The 22094-nt window shown below is 36.3% G+C and overlaps 2 protein-coding genes and 2 pseudogenes across 2 annotated transcripts; 3 read left to right on the top strand and 1 right to left on the bottom strand.

Annotated features, from left to right (window-relative positions):
• Positions 1–870: 870 nt before the first annotated feature.
• Positions 871–3348, top strand: LOC120206541 (annotated as a pseudogene).
• A 4267-nt stretch (positions 3349–7615) lies between these two features.
• LOC120206730 (chaperonin CPN60-2, mitochondrial-like) lies at positions 7616–12327 on the top strand. Its single transcript, XM_039206314.1, has 18 exons — positions 7616–7770; positions 7866–7890; positions 7991–8122; positions 8259–8418; positions 8612–8787; positions 8918–9013; positions 9143–9247; positions 9350–9436; positions 9572–9661; positions 9752–9832; positions 9948–10016; positions 10136–10213; positions 10317–10412; positions 11208–11307; positions 11401–11504; positions 11673–11778; positions 11872–11950; positions 12040–12327. Exons 1-18 carry the CDS (start codon positions 7733–7735, stop codon positions 12143–12145), a joined length of 1728 nt encoding a protein of 575 aa, XP_039062245.1. The 5' UTR covers positions 7616–7732; the 3' UTR covers positions 12146–12327.
• Positions 12328–13472: 1145 nt separating this feature from the next.
• On the top strand, positions 13473–14998 carry LOC120206601 (annotated as a pseudogene).
• A 1868-nt stretch (positions 14999–16866) lies between these two features.
• On the bottom strand, positions 16867–21197 carry LOC120206729 (probable pectate lyase 1). Its single transcript, XM_039206313.1, has 6 exons — positions 20990–21197; positions 20531–20584; positions 19950–20033; positions 18026–18665; positions 17816–17919; positions 16867–17720 (listed from the first exon to the last, which is right to left on the bottom strand). The coding sequence occupies exons 1-6, from the start codon at positions 21085–21087 to the stop codon at positions 17360–17362; spliced, it is 1341 nt and encodes a 446-aa protein (XP_039062244.1). The 5' UTR covers positions 21088–21197; the 3' UTR covers positions 16867–17359.
• Between the last annotated feature and the right edge of the window lie 897 nt (positions 21198–22094).

Raw genomic sequence — 22094 nt, 5'->3', positions numbered from 1 at the left:
AAACTTAATAAATAAATATAAGGTGTAATGTCAAAATTAATCACTAACATTTATCAAAATGATCATTTTGACTCATCTCTTTTTGAGCACTTTAGCCCGTGTGTTTCATTTTGAGGGTAAACAGTCCCTAAAGTCTAACCAAATAATCACTTTGACCCTCATTCTTTTTTTTGAGCATTTTAACCCTCAAAGTTTTAATTTAGAGTAATAAAAGTCTTTATTTTAGAGAGTTAACATTTTGCTAACTAACAATTTCCATCCATCGGGGGACCTTTTGCCTCAAATTCAAATGTTGATAGACAAAATGCTTCAAAAAAAATAGAGTCAAAGTGACTATTTAATTAAACGTTAGAGATATATATTTTCTAACACTAGTACTAAATATGAATGAAAAATATACAAATCACTATTTTTTTACTTTATAAAAAAAGTAAACGGTTGTTATTAATAATCAACATTCTCAACTTTATAAAAAAAAGTTTAGGTACTAAATGGACCAAAATTAATAGTTTAAGTATTAAACGTATTAAGTTTTTAACGACGGGATACTAAAATGAAACAAAAACTAAACGTTAGATATGATTTTGGAAATATTAAAAGTTTAGGTACTAAAACAGAATAAAATTGATAGTTTAGCAACTGAATACAAAGTTTATCCTAAACTTTTCTTAACAACCCACATATCATTCTCTTACGGATATAAATAGGAGATAATACTGTATAATAAACGGATGATGATAGTTACTAAACATAACTTTTCAAAGATTAGTGATCAAAATGAAAATTCATTTAAAATTGAACGACATTCAGGTAATATACCCTAAAAGATTTTGAAAATAAATAAAAATAATAAAAAACATCACCTTACGAACAACCCAAATTTGTCCCACCATTTTCAAGGTAGCATCTCTTCTCCCCTCTTTTTGAATCATTTGCTTGTGGAGGATTAGGGTTGTTGAAGAGATGGGGCAACAGTCTTTCATCTACAGCTTCGTGGCACGTGGAACCGTGATCCTCGCCGAATACACTGAGTTCACCGGTAATTTCGCCGCTATCGCAGCTCAATGTCTCCAGAAACTATCGGCGTCCGACAACAAGTTCACCTATAACTGCGATGGCCATACCTTCAATTACCTCGTTGAAAATGGATTCAGTAAGAACTTCTTTTTTGTTTGCTTGCGGTTTTGCGATCTTGATCTTTTGTTTTATGTTTTTTAAGTTGGTTGACCTTTTTTTGAAAGCTGATTATTCGCTTAATGATTCGAATGTGTAAATCGGCTTGTGATTCGTTTGGCTGTTTAATTCTTAATTTGGCGTTTATGTATGTGTTGATTATTATTGCCATGTGTTGGATCTGAGCTTAGTTTTGGTTTGCTAGGTGTTTTTGTATGGATTCGTTGTTTTCATATCTTAGTTTTGTACAATGTTTTGTTTGGTCGAAGCGGAGGGGAAGAAATCTAATTTGAACATTTTGATTGTATATAAATAATGCTTTGGATTCCATTTTTACGATTTTTTTTTTTACTTTGATCCTTGATTTTTAACTCATTCTATATGTTCATATCTTTATGTAACTCTTGTTTGTTTATCCGTTTATCATCAATTAAAAGAAGGAAAGACATGGTTTGCTTGGATGTATAAAATATAATTAAGAATCTAAATAGGTGTGTTAATGACAGACTTATGTTCTTCTTCGGATGTCTTCCATTTCCTTTTATAGATAAGCAAATCGATGTGATATCCAGTGAGGGTGCATTAATTAGACGAGTCTAAGACTTTATCTGGTGATTGTAACATCGTTTAAAGGTTCGCATAATTTATGATTCACAAGATTTGGGACTGATTTTATGTGCCTTCCCCTAGCTAGTTGCATTTCCTATTGAACTCTCGCCGTCCTTTGTTAACGTCTTTGTGGATCCGTGTGCTCTGCATTTGGGTTCTATGCTGGTTGTACCAAATGAATGCTTAATATATAGATAGTAAAGAACAAAGCTAGGAAGCAAAATCTTTACTAAACAAGGAAAGAAGAAATATAGAACTAGATACACATTTTTAGTTGGCGTTTACTGTCACGATCAGCCTTTAAATCAAAGAATCTTACCCTCTAATCATTCCCATCGATGGGGCATATCCATGTAACTCTCATTTATACGGTGCAGCAGGCTGCTGTCTTTTAGCTGCTATTTGGGTGCTAGAGTGTTCATATTGATAATTGAAGCTGTAGGTTATATGCATCATGGTGCCTTCATGGAGAGTAAGGGAGAGATTCCTTTCCCAAACTTAATGGTTTTAGTCATAGATCTACTTGCTGACTTCTGGTATTATTTTGGTGCTACAGCCTACTGTGTAGTTGCTGTTGAATCCGTTGGCAGGCAAGTTCCAATCGCATTTCTGGAAAGAGTGAAGGAAGACTTCAACAAGAGATATGGAGGAGGGAAGGCAGCAACTGCTGTGGCCAAAAGTCTGAATAAAGAGTTTGGGTATCTAACTCTCTATGTTTCGTCTCAGATTTACCTTTTGACTTCTTGGAAATATGCTTAGATTTTTATACATAATAGGTCCAAATTGAAGGAGCATATGCAGTACTGTGTGGACCATCCTGAAGAGATCAGCAAACTTGCTAAAGTGAAAGCTCAAGTTTCTGAAGTCAAGGGTGTCATGATGGAAAACATCGAGAAGGTAATAAATTGCTGCTAATTCCATCACTGTTCTAGGTGTAGTTTGAGGGTTAAGACATGGCAAGATGTGTAGCCAGCTTTTCCAACTTTCAAGGCATGCCATACAGAACAGAATGAAAGTTCGGATATATTGCTTGTAGCATGTTGTTTTCTTTCATTAGTAACACTTTTCTTTGACCCAGGTCCTTGATCGTGGTGAGAAGATTGAGTTGCTGGTGGATAAAACTGAGAACCTTCGTTCACAGGTTAGTCCCATCCCAACTGCATCTCATTTTGATACACCGTATAATGCATTTAACGCGAATAAACTTGAAACTGAATCACAGGCCCAAGATTTTAGGCAGCAGGGAACAAAAATGAGAAGAAAGATGTGGCTTCAGAATATGAAGATAAAATTGATCGTTTTGGGTATCCTCATTGCCTTGATTCTTATCATTGTGCTGTCAGTCTGCCATGGCTTCAATTGTTAAATCTGTCTTGGATTTCCTTTGTTCCGCACCTTGCCGACTAGATTGTCCGGATAGATTGGTTTGCTTTGCTATGTTGTTTTAGGTCTCGTATTTTACATTTGCTTGCGATTCTTATTTTGGTTGATTGTGTATAGGTTACAGTTCAAACTTCTTACGATAGATAAACATATCCATTAAGCATTTCTTCTCTGACGTTGTAATGGAGAAATACTTGGATGTCTGCATGTCCTATTTTTCCTTTCTTTTCTATTTTCTTTGAGATGTTATCGACTCCGTTGCTCCAGTTCTTCATTTCTTGCTTAAGTACACACTATGTTCGATGCACATGATCAACTCCGTGTTCGATACATATTTGTATCCGAAGCTTACATCTTAGGCCGAATAACCTAGTTACCTAAGGGTCATATTTCGAGGATCTTTCATGGTATGGAAACGGTTTGTGTGTTTTTCGATAAAATCTGGTGGTGAAGGAGACAGTTTTGGACTGTTGATAACTTGTATATTAAGCATGGTTTGGTGAATTGCTTGCTTGCCGATCAAACTAATCAAATTCTATCAGTAGTTGTAGTTGGCTTGTTTCCAACTAATTAGACGCCATTTTCATTATTCCAACTTAGTTTTCAAATCAGATTGGTCACATTAAAACAATATTTCTTTGTTACATCAATCTTAAACCCTAAACTAGTACCCCTAAATCTCAAACCCTTGAGTTCTAAATCATAAACCCAAGCCTTAAACTCTAAAGCTTAAATCTTATGCCTTAAATTCTAAACCCTAATCCTAAAAGAATATTATTTTCGTGTGAGCTAAAGAAATATTTATGTATGAGTTATGAATTTTAATTAATTCTAAATCATTTATTTATTTAAATCTGACTGCCGGAGGTTTCTCACGGAAGCTGCTCTCAACCTGGCGTTGGGGGCAGTTTACTATCCTACCTTCCTCTTACTCCCATTACATATGGGGAATAGGGTCAGCTAATTTTTTAATGGTTATAAATTAGTGTAAAACTTATTAGTTTCACATAGTGTAAGTAGATCACAACCCTTTTAATTTTTATTAAATGTGAGTATTTAGTCGATTTGGTTTTTCAACGGATAATTAAAATAATCAGATCTTGATTCAATTATTAATATTATGATCTAACGTGAATATAAAAGATTTATAGAGTATGTGGTTAAAAGCTCTTCGTTCACATCTTTCTTTTTTTTCTATATATGTTGTGTTTAATACTCTTTGGAAACAAAATTTTCTTTCCTTTGACTAAAAATTATTATAAAAAAAAGTCAAAACAAATTTGTAAATTCAAATGATAGCTGTTTGGGTTGGTTTAGACTTTGATTTAGGCATGGGGATATAATATTACCGTCTTGCCACAATATTGTAGTATTAAAATGTATAGAAGTAAGGATCTTTTTAAAACCAAAAGGGAAAAATGTAAAGATGGCAATAGGTGAGGTTAGGGTTGAGTTTTTGGTCAATCCGATCCGATTCGAAAATATGCACCCTCCATCTGAATTAGATCCGACTTAAAAATTTTATACTCAGTCTTACTTGACCCGAAAAATATATACCCTCCATTTGACTTTGACCTAATCCAAATTTTTAATGTATAAATCCTACCAAACTCGACCTAATATAAAATAAGGACTTAATTAAAAAGATAATAAAAAATTATGAAAATTACATTATTATCCTCGAGTCGAAGTTTTTTCACCCTTCACCCGAATTTTTTTTCAAAAAATACGACCCTATCGAGTCTGATCGAAACCCATCAGATTCAGATTAAATTGCATCTTTAGGAAAATGTGATAAATCTTATTTTTTTCCCTTTTGGTGTTATAAATTCTTTTAGTGTGAAAAAATATAAAAATATGGACTTTTTATAATGAAAAACAAAGGGAAAATGTGATGAATCCTGTCATTCCCTAAATTCCTCATGATATAGTTTGATATAGTGCATAATAAGGTGAGGTAGGTATTTGTATTCTGTAGCGGATATAATTAAATGTTCATATTGTTTTTTCGATTCGTATTTTCATTAACACTTATTTTTCAATATTCTATGATTATGTCAATTCCTTTTCATTTTATAAGATTTTACACGTCGATGAAATATTTTTCGTTTAAACGGAAAAATTCGGTCTGCTTCAACTCATCAAACGATCTTAATAATCAAGAGGAGAGTTTTTATCTTTAGATGTTTTGAGTTCGAGCAGTTACATCTGTAAAGTATATGTATTGTCAATAGCTAATAAAGATTATAAACATATATTATGTTATAATCGCCCTGAATTATTTAAATAATAATAATTCTTAATTTAAACATGTTCTATGCAGGGATAGGCATGGGACCCAAACCCGACGGGTACCAACCCGATCGGGTCGGGTTTTTTTTAAAAAAAAATCGGGTTCGGGTCAAGTCGGGTTTTTTTAAAACATGATGTTCATGTCGGATCAGGTTCGGGTTTAGGGTGAAAAATACTCAACCTGAATCGACCCGAAAAAATATATAATTTTTTCAATTAAGTCACTGTTTTTATTAAATAAAAATAATATTTATTATTATTATTTCAGGTCGGGTCGGGTCAGATGAAATCTTATTTTGGTCGGGTCAGGCCTCGGGTGGAGGATCCCTTCTTCTAGGGTCGGGTGGACCAAAAACCCAACCCAACCCATTCCCATCCCTAGTTCTATGGAATTAAGCCTAAAATTCAAAATCAGATGCAATTGAGAAGAGGGCAATGGAATCAATTAACCAAAGTACAAACTTACCAATGCAATCCCTCCATGAGTCAAATTTATGAGGGTAATGTCCTTATTGAATTGGCTTTTGGTTGGTCTTGAAATTCCAAAATAGTGGGGACCAAACCCAAAAATATATGTTTTTATGTGGTCGAAATGAAAAGCTATAATGACGAAAAAATACTCCTAACATTCGATTAAATAATCAATTTGATTCTTTTTTTTAGAGTATTTTGGCCTCTAGCGTTTTATTTTTGAGGTAAAAAGACCCTTCCTTGGATGAAAATCGTTAACCGATAAACGATCCAAAATATGAACATTTTTGCCTTGAGAAGACCATAATGTTAAAAACAGTGGTTAAAGTGGCAATTTGATCGAACGTTAGAGATCTTTTAAGAACATGCGATATAATTTACTCAAAATGATCGACGACGATTTCGTATATTAAAAATACATTCTCTAAAAACGATTTTGACATCCTATTATATAACATGCAAACAAGTTTACTCAAAAAATAAATAAAACTATTTTGTAACATGTAATATAGTTTACTCAAAATAAACAGGTGAGCTTAAGGTGATGAAAATTTTTGAGTTCATCTCAGGGATTAAATAGCGGTGTGCGACTGCGATAGCGAACTCTACATAGTGATAGTAGTGCCCTCTGTGACCCTTATTGTATGACCGTGATCCTTGCAATCATCGTAACATCACCCGTTATGTCCGTAATCACAATAAACGTGACGTGACCGGAAACACGACCACAACCGCAATTCGAATCCCTGGTTCAACCTAAAGCTTCAAACATTTTTTTAAGGGAGGAGTTGAATATGCTTCTAGGGTTACTTTTACGCATGAAAATCATAGGGTTTGTGTTACTGCAATGAAAACGATGCAAAAATGCAAGCAAGATGAAATGCTCGAAGAAATAAAATAACTCAGTGAAGAAAAAGAAAAAAGAAAATTGAAGAAGTAAAAATATATGGAAATTTAAAAAATTGAAAACTTAAACAAATGATAAATATTAATTAAAAATGACGTGTCTTCACTCTGTCAGTAAATTAATTGAGGAGAACAAAAAAATTTAATGTATAAAGTTTAGTTATTAAATTAAAAACTTTTAAATGTGAGTGACCAAAATAGAAATAAAAGAAAGTTGAGTGGTAATTTGTGTAGTTTACTCTAATTTAAAATTAAAATATTCAAATATAGTTAAAAAAATTAACTCCAATATATATATATATATATAATTAGATAAGGGTAAACTATGAATTTAATAACTAAACTATCAGTTTTGATCTGTTTTAATACATAAACTTTCAGTTTTTTCAAAAACATACTTAACGTTTATTTTTTTATTTTAATACTTGTCGTTAGAAACTTAACTCGTTTAGTACGTAAACTATCAGTTTTCGTCTGTTTTAGTACATAAACTTTTTTTTTTTCTTTCAAAAATCAACGTTAAATTTTTAATGAGATACTAAAATGAAACAAAAGCTAAACGTTAGACATAATTTAAAAAGAAAAAGAAAGTTAAGACACTAAAATTGACTAAAACTAAAAGTTTAGATTCTAAAAACACATAATTTACCCTTAAAAACGACTCCATAACAACACCAAAATGAAATGATAAAACCCTAAACCCTGAAATGGATCCAGAAACTGCTTCTGGACCCTTCTTCTCTCCCTTATCTGTTATGGGCTTCCTCTTCTCTATTAAAAATTTAAAACACATACCCTGAAACCCTCCCATTGCCTATTGTCAAACCCCCCCCCCCCCACACACAAAGCTTCCGCTTTTAACATTCTTTTCCTCAACCTTTGTCCTTCCAAACCAACCATGTATCGTTTTGCTTCAAGCCTGGCTTCCAAAGCTAGGTACTACTTCCATCCCAATTTCTTCATTTGTCACTATTTTTGTTCCTTTGAAATGATCTATCTTACACTCTCTGTTTTTCAATCTTTGGTTTCAGGATTGCTAGGAACACTACACATCAGGTAGATAATTTACTACTAGTTACAATCTTTTTATTGTTATTGTTAGTTTTAAGGTTGATATGATCTTTTTATGTTGATTTCTACTTTGGGTGTGTTTTAGATTGGTAGTAGGTTGAGTTGGAATAGGAACTATGCAGCAAAAGATATTAGATTTGGGGTTGAAGCTCGAGCTTTGATGCTTAAAGGTGTCGAAGAGCTTGCTGATGCTGTTAGAGTAACCATGGGTCCTAAGGTAAATCCAATATTCACCATTTTCATTTTGTATTACTTCATGGTTCGGATGGTGGTCAATGATTGAAATCAGTTTCTTCCTCTCTCTTTTTTTCATCATTGAATGAAAAAAATGATGCTATGTATTTTATTGATAGGGGCGTAATGTGGTTATCGAACAAAGCTATGGTGCCCCCAAAGTGACTAAAGATGGTGTAACTGTTGCAAAGAGCATTGAATTCAAAGACAAAGTCAAGAACGTTGGTGCCAGTCTTGTGAAACAAGTTGCAAATGCCACCAACGATGTAGCGGGTGATGGTAAGGCACTTTCGAATCAAATGGTTTAATTTTGAATCTTCAAAATTAGTTTTTTTTTTAGGTTATTTGTCTTGAAATCTATTGTAGATGCATCCTTTTTGCATGTACTATATCCTTTGGCCTACACATCTGCTTTCAAGTGCATTGTTTATATATGGAGAGCATAGTCATTAAATTCTTGACATTTTTGCAGGGACTACCTGTGCGACAGTGCTTACACGAGCAATATTTGCAGAAGGATGCAAGTCGGTTGCTGCAGGAATGAATGCGATGGACCTGAGGCGTGGCATAACAATGGCAGTTGACACTGTTGTGACAAACTTGAAAAGCCGGGCACGGATGATTAGCACATCTGAAGAGATAGCTCAGGTTGGTTTACAATTGAAAGTTTTCCTATCAAAAGCTTATTACAGTCAGGATATTGCATTACTTTAGAATCAAAAGCAAAATGATAGTAAACTTTGATTACTAGGGCTTAAAGTTAAGTATTTTGTAATAGGTTGGAACAATATCGGCTAATGGAGAGAGGGAAATTGGCGAGTTAATTGCAAAGGCCATGGAGAAGGTTGGCAAAGAAGGGGTGATAACAATTCAGGTATCAGTTTCTTCATATCATATTGGCTTTTAATTTTAAAGTGTTGATTGCTCATGCTTGCAATATTTTAACATTTTTGAACTGTTTTATACCCGATATGATGTCTTACTTTGGGATAAACCTTTACAGGATGGAAAAACGTTATTTAACGAGTTGGAAGTTGTTGAGGGCATGGAACTGGACAGGGGCTACATATCTCCATATTTCATCACCAATACGAAAAACCAAAAATGTGTAAGTAACTTTTTTCCCCTTTGACAGAACTGGAGAATCTCTCGAGTCTCGAGTTTTGATCAAGTTATGATGCTGCTTATTCAATTCATTGTGTTATGGCAGGAATTAGATGATCCTCTTATCCTAATTCGCGAGAAGAAAATATCGAGCTTGAATGCTGTTGTAAAAGTACTAGAGTTAGCTTTAAAGGTAAACAAATTTTTAACAAATCATGCATACTTACTTTTGATTAATCGTCATTCATCTAGATGTTTCTCTCATTAAACTGTATTGAAATTAAGTTTCCTTCATAGCATTAATATCTTCTATGCTATATGTGTTCAGAGGCAAAGGCCATTGCTGATCGTAGCTGAAGATGTAGAGAGTGAAGCACTTGCTACACTCATTCTTAACAAGCTTCGTGCTGGAATCAAGGTTTGATTTTCAGCCAGATATGATTTCCTGTGTGAATTCTCCTCTTTTTCAGGAATGCTTGTGAATATATATGTATTAATTATGGTGCAGGTCTGTGCCATCAAAGCCCCCGGTTTTGGAGAAAACAGGAAGGCTAGCCTGCATGATCTTGCTGTCCTCACAGGAGGAGAGGTAGGGCAATTTCGTCTTTCTTCTATATGACAGTATCTTGTTCATGGTGTATAGTTCCTCTGACATGAATTTTCTTAACCTCATGGTGATGTTATCTGTTACTTCTCGGGTGTAGGTTATAACCGAAGAACTTGGCATGAACCTTGAAAATGTGGATCTGGAAATGCTTGGAACTTGCAAAAAGGTATGGTATCTATAGTCTGGACGCGAAAGTCTTTGCCCAATGTGATATTCCATCATTTTTTTGTGCATGGGGACAAACATTTTTTTCAATGCATGATGGTTTTCATTTGGCTGCTAAAGGTGACAGTCTCAAAGGATGACACCGTTATTCTTGACGGGAATGGTGAGAAGAAATCCATTGAAGAAAGATGTGAACAGGTTTTTTTTCTTTTACAAACTGTTGTTTATATCTTTTGATTCTTGAGCTTTACGTGATTTCATTAACAGTTCATATTATATAACATGTCTTTCGTGATAACAGATTAGGTCAGCAATTGAATTGAGCACCTCTGAATATGATAAAGAGAAGTTGCAAGAGAGACTGGCAAAGCTTTCTGGTGGTGTGGCCGTCTTGAAGGTATGGTACCTTATTTTTTTTTGATAGAATATAGGCCTCATTAAAACCCTCCTTCATATCCTACATGTTATATAAGTAACATGAAGGACATAGGAAGGAGGAAAAGAGCGCCTCTGAATTATATTAATCTTGAACATAACATACAACCAATCCATAACCATGGTCTGCTTATAACATAAGACTTAACAACCTAAACACAAACTGCAGCACTAAAAACCAAACCCCTTAAAAAACACAATGAACACCCCAGCTTAATAACTATAACTCATAACCACAGATCATCCTATACCAGCTTTTGCCAACTCATCCGCTTCCCAGTTAGCAGTTCTCACAATATGTCTTGAGATGATACCCTTTCCTTCCACATAAGTAGCTACGCCTCGTACCAAGGACTGAAACAACGGGGTACATAAATCTGGATTTTTAATCCACTTGAGGGCCGTGGTCGAGTCTGATTCCAAGATAATCCTCTGAGTTGGAAAAGATCCCAACTCTTCAATGAGACTTAAACCTCTTTTGATCACCAACAACTCTGCAAGAATAGGAGGACCTCCAATTTTTTCAGAGAAAGTTCGTAGTTTCAAACCTCTGTCATCCCTAATCAGACCGCCAATTCCTCCTTTGTCCCATCCCTTAACCATTGCCCCATCAAAATTAAGTTTAATGAAACCTTCTGGTGGAGGTACCCACCGAGAAGTAGGAACGCTCCTATGAAATGTAATGGATGTTCGGTTCCTATTTGCTGCTCTGCTTAAATGGAGTTGAAGAAGCTCATAACTTGTTGGACGCTGCCAGGTCGGAGGAGCTAGCGAAACTGAAGTTGGAGAGAAGAAGGATAGAGTTACGGATGCATTAAATGCTACAAAGGCAGCTGTAGAAGAGGGTATTGTGCCAGGTAATTAACTTTTAAAGTCGATGGGTTTTTCATGAAGTTTCAGTTTAACTTGGAATATCATGGAAACATTACTAAAGGAATTGTACCATCTAGGTGGTGGTGTCTCTCTTTTGTATGCATCGAAAGAGTTGGACAAGCTACCTACAGCCAACTTTGACCAGAAGATTGGTGTTCAAATTATCCAGAATGCTCTAAAGGTTTGTTGTGAACCTTTTCTCCATGTCGGATGGATCAAACTCTGAAAATTATGTTCTCGTTATAGTGTTGAAAAATTTAGACCGCTCTTCTACTATAAAGTTTCAAAATGTTGTTGATTTTGATTTGTGAGGTTTCAGTCTCCCTTATAAATGAATTTTGTGTTGCAGACACCTGTGCACGCAATTGCTTCAAATGCTGGAGTGGAGGGAGCCATTATTGTTGGTAAGCTGTTGGAGCAGGATAACCCTGATCTCGGGTATGATGCGGCCAAAGGTATGTGAATCTCTTAAGAGTTACCTTCATCGTATTTTTTTACTGTTCTACGAAACTAACACAACTATATTCCCATCTCTGCCCCATAACCAGGTGAATATGTTGATATGGTGAAGGCAGGTATTATTGATCCATTGAAAGTAATACGAACTGCTTTGGTCGATGCTGCAAGGTAAGCCGTCGTGAATGTATTTTCTAGGATTGCCTTATCGGTTGGGATTCCTGAAAGTAAGTAGGTGAGTTGTTTCCTTTGTGGTGCAGTGTGTCCTCATTGATGACAACAACCGAAGCCGTTGTAGTTGAACTTCCCAAAGATGAGAAGGATGTTCCGGCAATGCCCGGCGGTATGGGAGGCATGGATTATTGAGGTCATTCCTCCTAACAATACACTGAGGGCATTTCCCTGGTTTTAAGTTTTCGTTTCTAGAGTTAGAGTTGAGCGAGATGATCATTCTCTGGAAATTATTGGTACTGCAATATTGAATGTAACGATGTCGAAGTGTCTTGGTGTACCTTTCGTCATATTTATAAATAATAATTTTTATATATTAATTTTTAGTTTTTCAATAAAATATATACATGCGAATTACTTAGGTGTAAATTATTTATAACGCAACAAAATATAACATCGTCGACCCCCGAAAGGCTGCCGTGGTGCCGTCCACGACACGAAAGAAGACGTCGTGAAGCTGTAAATCGAACAAGTAACAGAAACACGTTTATTGCTATTTCTATTTTTTTGGGTGGGGTGGGTGTTGGCGCAACTTCCTTAATAATATGCAGAATATTTGTTTGGTTGCTTAGAAAATGAAAGAAATTCCAAGCTTCAAGCTGAAGACGATTTGGATGGTGATCAGAAAATTAATGTAAAAACGTGAAAAAAGGGCTGAAAAAGAAGCAACGGCTCCACGCTGTTGGATCAACAGTAGGTAATGTTTAACTGATTCTTCTTAACATTTACTTGAACGAATGGCCAAGGAAGATTCATCCATATGTTCTTCAAGACTGCCAGACACAGAATTTACACACTACGGATCAACCCTCAAAAGCAAAAGGTTTCTAAATTTCAATCCTTTTTTTCTTCTTGCATTTATTTATTTATCATCTGAATTATTTATATTTTCCATGTCCATCAATGAAAGCTTCTTCCATTGTGCTTGAAAATGGCAGAGATGAGTGCTATTTCATCAGTTGAATTTGAATCTACTGTGATACATATAAGTTCAAGCAACTCTCAGTAACTAAAGGTATCGTCAGTGGATCCGAGGAATATAGACTGTTTCGAAGCGAGGAACGAGTCGCTCCGAGCCAGATACGTTTACGGCATCACCTTCTTCTTTACCAACTTAATTGTGTGGTTCATTCGGGATTATGGCCACGGTTTTTTCCCTCCACTCTACTGTGAGTCTAGTCTGTGATTCCTTGAGCATATATCCTGTGGTACATTTCTGTTGCTGAAGTAATGCTCGTCCGAACCTGCTTGGGAGATATTGAGTTACATGTTCTGTTCTCTTTTCTTCCGTTTTTACTTACGAAAAATATTATTTTCACAGATAAAGAAGCTTGCGGAATCACCGGAAAGTTTCGGATGCTTCGTATCTTCCTATTAACAATATATGTCTGTGTTGACATGTACTTAGAATCATGTGTACTTTCCCAACTTCGAAAATCGTGTTCCTTGACATAAACTCCAGATGTTTTTCCTTCTCATGTTTCAAACCACATTCACTGCAAGAAAATTATATGAAGTTTGCAGTAAATGGCACTCGGGGTGGTGGGGGATGAAGCTTGTCCTGTTGCTTGTATCCATGGTTGTACCATTCTTCCTCCCTCCAGATTTCATCCACGTATACGGTATGCTTCGAATCCCTAATCCAAGAACTCGAAACTTTTAGCATGTTAGTATGACTGTATGCACGAGTGCTCTCCTTTTCAACATACCCTGAATTAAGGACCTTATTTCCTCTTTCTTGCAGAAGAAGTCGCTCGCGTCGGTGCAGGGTATTCTTTGTACGATCATTCCTTAATTTCACAGCTTTTCATTACATGATCTTCATCTCCCACAGATTATGTTTTGCTGCTCATCTGATATAGGATTTTTCTCCTTCTGCAACTTATAAGCTTCAGAGTTTATGAGATGGTGGAATAAGTACTGGTCACCTAATGAGCAAAGGTATGTTATGCCTTATTCAAAGATTAAACTTATCGAGTAATCGAACAAGTATATTTACTAACGAATTACGATCGTGTTTTCCTTCAGCTGTTGTTCCATTGCATTATTTACCTCGACGGTCTTTTAAGGTGTTTCGATATGCGGAATTGTGTCCATGTACTATTTTTATGCCCCAAGTCCAGCTTGTTCTCTCAACATATTCTTCATTACATGGACTGCCTTTCTGCTCATAGTGATGATGGCTATGTCCTTGCAATCAAAGGTATAATGATGATGTTCTTCTATCATATAACCCCTTTCGTACTCGCACTCGTATACATGTCATACAATGTCTTGTGTCTGATACGAGTATAGTCGACGAATAATAACGAACTTTCCAAACCCGAAGTTTCTATTCATCTTAAATGAATTATGGCTTCTTAATGCAGGTTAATAAAGGCCTCTTATCTTCAGGAATTGTGGCTTCTTATGTTGTTTTCCTCTGTTGGTCTGCCATTAGAAGGTATGCAATGAATTGGGTTGAAGCAACCTATATAAGCATGCGATCTTATACTGATCGACATACTGATACGCATACGACATTATACGGATCGACATACTTACACGTTAATATGGCCCGTCTTAGTGTTTTCGAAGTTCGATAGATATGTGTTTACGTACGAAAATGTGTAGGATACAAGTCCAGGATCATTTTCCTAGAGGATCAATCAATTCCTTCATGCGTCAATATGACAGGCCTGAGGAAATCAGCAAAAGAACTGACACTTGGCTTCACCACATGGCTTTTCAGTGAACCGGCCGACGAGAAATGCAACGTACAAAAGCCGGATAACGGACGTTTCGATTCGACCACCGTACTCGTAAGAGTTCGCCATCCTTCTCTCCCAACTTTATGACTATATTTCTCAGAGTTTTGTAGTCTTTTTCCCTCTCCATTGCCAGGGGTTTCTGATTGCAGTAGGTGCCATTGTCATGGCAACCTTTTCGACGGGCATCGATTCAAAATCATTTCAGGTGAATTACTCTTTTTCCGGGATAATTTCATGATAGAGAGAGCCATTAAAATGGTGGTGTCTCACCTCGAATGGTTACATGTGGACTGCTTACAATCTTACATTCGAGATGAGATCCTCCACCTATTGTCGATCGATTTTCGATTCGAACAATTTAACATATTGTTTTAATCTCTCCATTTTTTAAGTTTAAGTTGATAGTTTAATAATTAGACTATGACCATCATTTTATTCTTATTTAATATATGTTGGGTTTTTACATTCGACATGTTGTGTTTAAGTTGATAGTTTAATAATTAGACTATGACCATCATTTTATTCTTATTTATATTTATCGCCTTAAAATCGCGTCTTCGGTCATGTCTCATTTACCGCGATTAAGGTCATAACGGGTATATTGAAAGGCAGTACTACCGTTATTTCGCAGGCGCTATCACGGTCGCGGACCGCTATTTAAAACCATGCTCCCACTCTATATATAAATATGTCCCTGAATAGGAAGCTAAAGTATCCACATTGAAATCCAGAGGGAACTTATTGCGTACCAAACTAAAATGAAATTTGATTTGTTTCATAAGCTTCTATAGTAAATTTCAGTGATCCAAATCAAAGTTGAGGAAAAGGGCTAGACAGAACGACGCCGGGATACTGGATGATCTCCTATATGTTGACGGTGGAAGTATCGTCGCTCGCGTGATTACCGTCTTGTGGATCGCTTTATTATGAACTTGCATGCATGTCTCCTTTCGATCTGCCATCTATACAGATGAAGTCGTGAAAATGCTGATGGAATCTAAAAGGCTAGAAGACGACTCCGTCATGTCTCCCACTCATAGTCTTCTCCTGAAACACGATGCCTCGTGAAAGTATGCGACTTGTTACGCCTTGTTTTTGGTTTTCTTCTTTCTTCCCTTAACTCTTTTCCTTTGTTATTTGAAGTTAGATTTTGATTTTTGAGAATGAAATGGTCCTAATATGACAGTAATGAAGCATAGAGAATTTGGTCAAGTGAATATGAGCTACAATGTATATTAATCACAAACTGCTGCTCCAGGCACTAGTTGGTAGATTTGCCAACAAGTTTTTCATTACATGGAATGTGTTGTTCTTGGGGATATGGCATAGTTTAGGTATCAAAGTGGGATAAAACAAAGGGTTCAGTACTAAAGTCAGAAGTTTCGTATTATTCGAGGGTTAAATCGTGATTTTGGGGGGGTTTCAAAGGGCTATTTAATGGAGAAGACAAACTAATGGGGTCTGATTTGGACAGGCATCAAAGAATAAAATAGGAAAGCAACGCGTTGCGATTGGTATTTAAAAATCTTCTGAGTTAATGAATGAGTGGGAGAGGTCAAGGAGAAGCATGTAAAGATGAGGATGGAAAGAAAAGGGGTCTGGGTCGGTCCAATCCATTTCCTTAAATGCAAATCAGTCCGCATCCTCCACGTGACTCTGCCCTTTTGGGTCAAGCCTCCTTAGGTTAAAATACGTTTCAGGTCACTATGTTCTGAATTTGTTAAGAAACGGCTCACCTTTTTGAAAAGTTATAAATATTTAATTTATTAAAAAATGACTATAAACATATATCATTGGTAGTTAAATATTTTATTTGTCCTCTTGGACTGAAGCGATGGGGTAGGCCTTGGCTTCTATCGTTTGGTAGAAAATAAGAGCAGAAAAAGAAAAAGAAAAGCCAAGAAATAAGGTCATTATATTAACTTTTCAGGTCATGTGGGGGATCCCCTGCCTGTCTCTAAAGAGTGAATCACTCACCACTAATGCATTGTCAGACCAAACTTAACATAAAAACAAAAGGGCACGGGAGCATGTTCATTACTCACCCAATTAAAAAAAAAAGTGAAAAAGGAAAAGAAATATCAAATGCCTATTTTGACTCTGTAATGTAATCATCCATCATTCTCATTCATCTGTAACAAAAGTCTTTCAGTATAACTCCTCGCTTTTTGCTTTTGTAAGCTACACACAATTGAAGGCTAAAAAACCCCACAAAATCATTCAATCCTCCTCCTCCTACAATGCTACTCAATGGATGGCTTTTCTCTAAAGGCTGAAACGGACCATGACCTTAACAACACTTGGCAGTGGGAAAACGAAGAAAGAAAGAAAAAAGGACAACGCTTCCGCACCTGGCTCCTAAAGACACCGTTGGTTACTTGGGGGGTTGAGTTGAAGCAGGCCGAGGTTGAGGCAATAAAACAATTCCACAAACAGACACCATATACTGACAATGTGTAAAAAATGTACACTTTGACAAATATATGACGAAACGGGTGGTAGGTAGATGGTAGTCAAGAGTAAAAAACAAACAAACAAGCAATGGAATGGATATTTTGTGAGAATCATGGGTTTAATTGAGTTGGGAGAGGTGGATATACTAGCATTGCCTGCCTCGGCGGCAGGGAAGAGCACCGGCATTGGAAGTCATGACCCCAACCATGGAAGAGGACTTGGCTCCCAAGCTCGAGGCTCTGGCATAGCTGGCTGAGGCTCCAGCCCCAGACGGAGTGAAGTAAGCACCATTCAGCAACAAGTCCCCTTCTGACCTCCAGTTCCAGCTCTTCCATTGGCCTGCAGGTGTCTCCACTCTCTTGGTAACCTCCTTTGCAAATCGGTTGGCTGGAGCTGCGTATCTGTTACCCTGGCTGTTTATGGTTGGGCTTGCACTTCCTCCAATGGCATACATTTCCCAGTGCGTGTAGTCGTTGTTCACCACATGGAAATATCCATGCCTACACCTGTGCATTTAGCACCCCCCAAAAAAATATATCTAGTTCGATTTACTTCCATTGATACCAAAAAGGGCTTTAATGTGAAAGGTTTAATTGATTACCTTGGCATTCTCTGGATAAGTCCCTCTCCGAAATGGTTGTAGGCGATGGTGACTTGCATCTGTTTGTCCCTTGTGTACGAGTCACTGTGACCTAGCAACATCACCTACATTTAATCACGGATTTAACACAGTTAGCTTTACCATTAATGAGGATGTCATGGATAGAAGTTGAGCTACAAAAGAGAGATCATCAGGCAGCTGATATTTTACCTCATTGTGGTGGGTCATGTGGTTGTTGGAGATGGTAATGGCAGTTGAGCCCATGACAGCATCAACAAGACCATCAGCACAATTAGAGAGAGAATTGTGATCAACCCAAATGTGGCTCGAACCGAAAATGGAGATGGCATCGCCGTCAGCCATCGTCCTCCACCCAAAGTGAGACGGTGAGCTTCTCACCATGGCATTCCCACTTGGCTTACAGTCATGAATGTGAAGACCGTGAATAATGACATTGGTAACATACTGGATGGTGATACATGCCCCATTAGCAATATGCACATTGGCCCCACGGCCATCGATGGTCTTAAAACTGTTCATTATGAGCTCCTGTTTCAACCGAATAACCATGTCCCTCTTGAACACAATCCAAAGGGGCTCGTCCTGGATCACAGCATGACGCAGGGTACCGGGTCTGGGATTAACAGGGTCGTCATCATTAGGGTCGGTGACAACATAGAAACGTCCATCACGCCCACCAATTGCATTCCTTCCAAAACCAATCCCACAATCAGCAAGTCTCTTCCGGTTCTTCTGCCAGTTTACATCACAACGCCAGCAATCGTCAGTGGGGTTACCAGTTCCACACGTGAAGAAACCCAACTCCCTCCGAGTCACATTGCGAATATACCTGCCATCAAATCAAATGTGCATGTATACATTTAGGCATTATTAACAGGAACATGCAATAAACTCACTAGCTGTCATAGTAAAATATTAATTATGATTTCTGGTTTTTGGTGAGGGAAATTATTGTCGGTGGGGGTAAACTAACCCCACTTTCCATGACTTAGATCCCAATAGGAAAGGTATCGCATAAACAGGCAAAGGGTGCAGAGTATAATTCTTGTCATTCATCGAGGACAATAAGGTCATTCCAGATCAATTTCTATGGCCTATGGATATATTTTTACCTTGGACTTTTGCAACAAAAGGGTAAAAGCTGTTATTTTCCTCCAAAATTATATCCCCAAGAACTTGGACATTTACATTTATAAAAAAATTATGAAAACAAACAAAAGATAGTAACTGTAAAGCGTTCAGACAAAAGAGGGTTTGTTTAACCATGAATAGACAAATGAACGTGCATCTACAAAGAAAATGCTTAATTTGGACAATTAGAATAAGCTCATAAGCCTATAGAAAATTTTGTACCATCAGAAAGCGTGTAAAAATGATGGCATCAGATTGGCCAGAGAGATAAAATGAAAGGGGTTAAAATATAACAATAGTAGTATGAAAATATATATCATGATCGTGTAAAGAACGCAACGAATTTTGATTAATGATATCAATTTTTTAAATTAAATTCAATTGTACTTAACATATTTTAATTCATATATTTAGAAAATATTAATCAAATTAAATTGGCTTAATACAAAAATAAGTATATAAATTATGCTTCGAAAAACATTTTAGTACCTAAAGAATTTTTTACTAAAAATCAGTGACTAAAATTTTCTCCGTTACATTTTTATGTAACTATCGATAAGTGGCACGTGTCACATTCATATTTTTTTGATTTTTTAAAAAAATACCTAAAAATTTAACAGATAAAACTTTAGGCACCTATTTTTAACGAAATAATCTTTAGGCACCAAAACTTTAAGACAATTAAAATATAAAATGTTCTCTAAAGAGATTTCTAAAAAAAAAAAGGTTCTACAACTACAAATCACTACCCCTACCATAAAAACTTTTACATTTAATGGAAGTTAGATGGAAACAAATATTAACTGGATAATGTTTTGTTAATTGATGATTAAATTCTTTTAATTCTATTTCTACAGATGAGATGACAGATTATCGCATGTTTTATTTAAAAGAATGAATAAGATACAATATCACTTGTTTAATCGAAAATATACATTTTCAATATTTTTAAATAATAATTTTTATAAATTGATATACTCACATGTCAATGATGGATTCGACCTCCGCTGCTACTGCCTCCGGGTCAGGAACGGCATGCTGGTTCAGTGGCTCAACCTCTTCTGACCTGAAAATCACCCAACCAAAACTCGTCGTTAAACTGAAACCAATAAATAAATAAACAAAGTCCTAGACACGTGTAGTTTTCTAAACGCGAGTACGTAAATAGATATAAAGCAGCAGCAAGTATACCAAAACTCCCAACCCCGTTAAGAGAATGGTGGGAAAAGAAAGCGCGAGCGAACCGGTTACCGAAATGGCGAAAATGCACTTTCAATTTCGTTTTTCTTTTTTCTTGTAAGGGGAGGGTAATTCTGGTAAGCTGATAAAAGAAAAGAGGAATGTGGTGACGGAATAAACGGTTGGGATCCATGGATCTGGATCTCAACAGATAGGGAATCGTTAACACATTGTTAGAGATGGATAAAATAGTAACCGCTCCCATCATCCAACGGTCCAAACAGGAGCGTAAACAAAAGGATAAAACTAACGGCTAAGATGAGATAATCAGTTACTTCTTTAACAGAAAGCGAAAGCTTGTGTTTGAGCTCTGCAGTGCGTTACCTAGCTGCCATTGTTGAGTTGTTCGAGCTCTGCACCTTCTCCGTCTCCACATTGCTGTAAAAATGGACAAATATAAGAAGTTAAATGGATAAAATGCACGAAAAAAAGCGAGTCATTTTCAGTTTATGCATTAAAAAAGTCCAGTGCGATCTCACTTTGCATGAGTTGATGAAGATTTGAAGATAAATATAATGAATTCTTTAATTTCTAGTTTCCTTTTGGCGAATGAGATTCATTTTCCAAAAATATACTCCAAGATCTAGCCAATGAAAGCTTTACATAAATTGTATTATTACTCTATTTCAGTATAAAAAAAAAGGAGAAAACAAGAGAAAAGCCCGGTATAAAAAACAGAGATCTCTGTTTCTTACTTCTTTTACTAAAATGAAAACAAAAGGGAAAATAAGAGAGAAAGTAAGCTTCAGAATTGAACTGCGAAGAGGGACAGAGAGAGAAAACCTTGAAGAGTTGCCGGTCCGTACAATGGCAATTGCTCCGACAAGAAGCAAAAAAAGAAGAGCTAAAGAAGCGAAAGTCCACTTGTTTGCGACCGCCATTTGCAACTTTCTCTGCCTCTTCGGTAGTCAAAATTATTTTCACAACCCAAACGGAAAATCCGGACAAGAAAAGAAAACAAACAGGAAAAGGCTGAGAAAAGGGGGGGAGAAGTAGTCGCAGTAGAAGAAGAAGAAGGAGCAGGGCGACTGAGCGAGTCAGAGTACAAGCTCCGAGGAAACGGTTTTTTATAGAGCAACGAGCAAAAGGCAAAAAATAAAAAATGAAGAAACGACGTCGTTAGCGTTTTCAAGTTAGGTCTTGCATGCATAGGATTTCACCTAACCGCCGCTAACTGTTTCTACCGCGGTTAAAACCAAGTTTATAATTTCACTATTTTTAACCGTGGGTGAAAATTGCCACGTCAGATACTACGGGCCGTACGGCGGCAGAAGGAGGAGCACAACATCACGGTTTCCTGCTGAATTTCCGGTTCTGAAATAATAGTGAATTTTTTAATATAAAATGAATTTAATAATTTTTTAATATTGAAAAATGAAAATTGATTTGGAATTGAATTACGTGTGCGCCAATCACGGCCTTTGAAATTAATTTCTTTATTTTTTTTAAAAAAAAATCTCTCATCACATGGGCGTTGTTAGATACAATAAATGAGTTCGTTGTTTGGACTTTTATGAATTGTCCGTCCAGCTTAGTTGGTAAGAACACAAGAGTCTTAACTTTGTGGTTGTGGGATCGAGTTCTACGGTAGGTAATTCATAAAATTGATTGTCGGAGGTCTCCCACGGAAGCTGCTCTCAACCTGACGTTGAGAGCAGCCTATATCATACCTCCCCTTTATCCCATTACATTAATTTTTTTGTTGTTGTTTGATCTTTTATATTTTAAGGAATATTTATGACCTTGTTTTGCTCGAGTTGAAATACATCCAAAAAATTCTGAAAATTGATGTATTTACAATCATACCTAATGTAATATTATTTTTTAAAAAGAAATATGAATCTTATTAAAAAATTCATTTTAATTATATCGAGTCGAAACCTAATTA

This window comes from Hibiscus syriacus, unplaced genomic scaffold, assembly GCF_006381635.1.
Source record: "Hibiscus syriacus cultivar Baekdansim isolate YM2019G1 unplaced genomic scaffold, ASM638163v2 tig00013960_pilon, whole genome shotgun sequence".
Taxonomy (NCBI): Eukaryota; Viridiplantae; Streptophyta; class Magnoliopsida; order Malvales; family Malvaceae; genus Hibiscus; species Hibiscus syriacus.
This window is presented reverse-complemented; position numbering and strand designations above follow the sequence as displayed.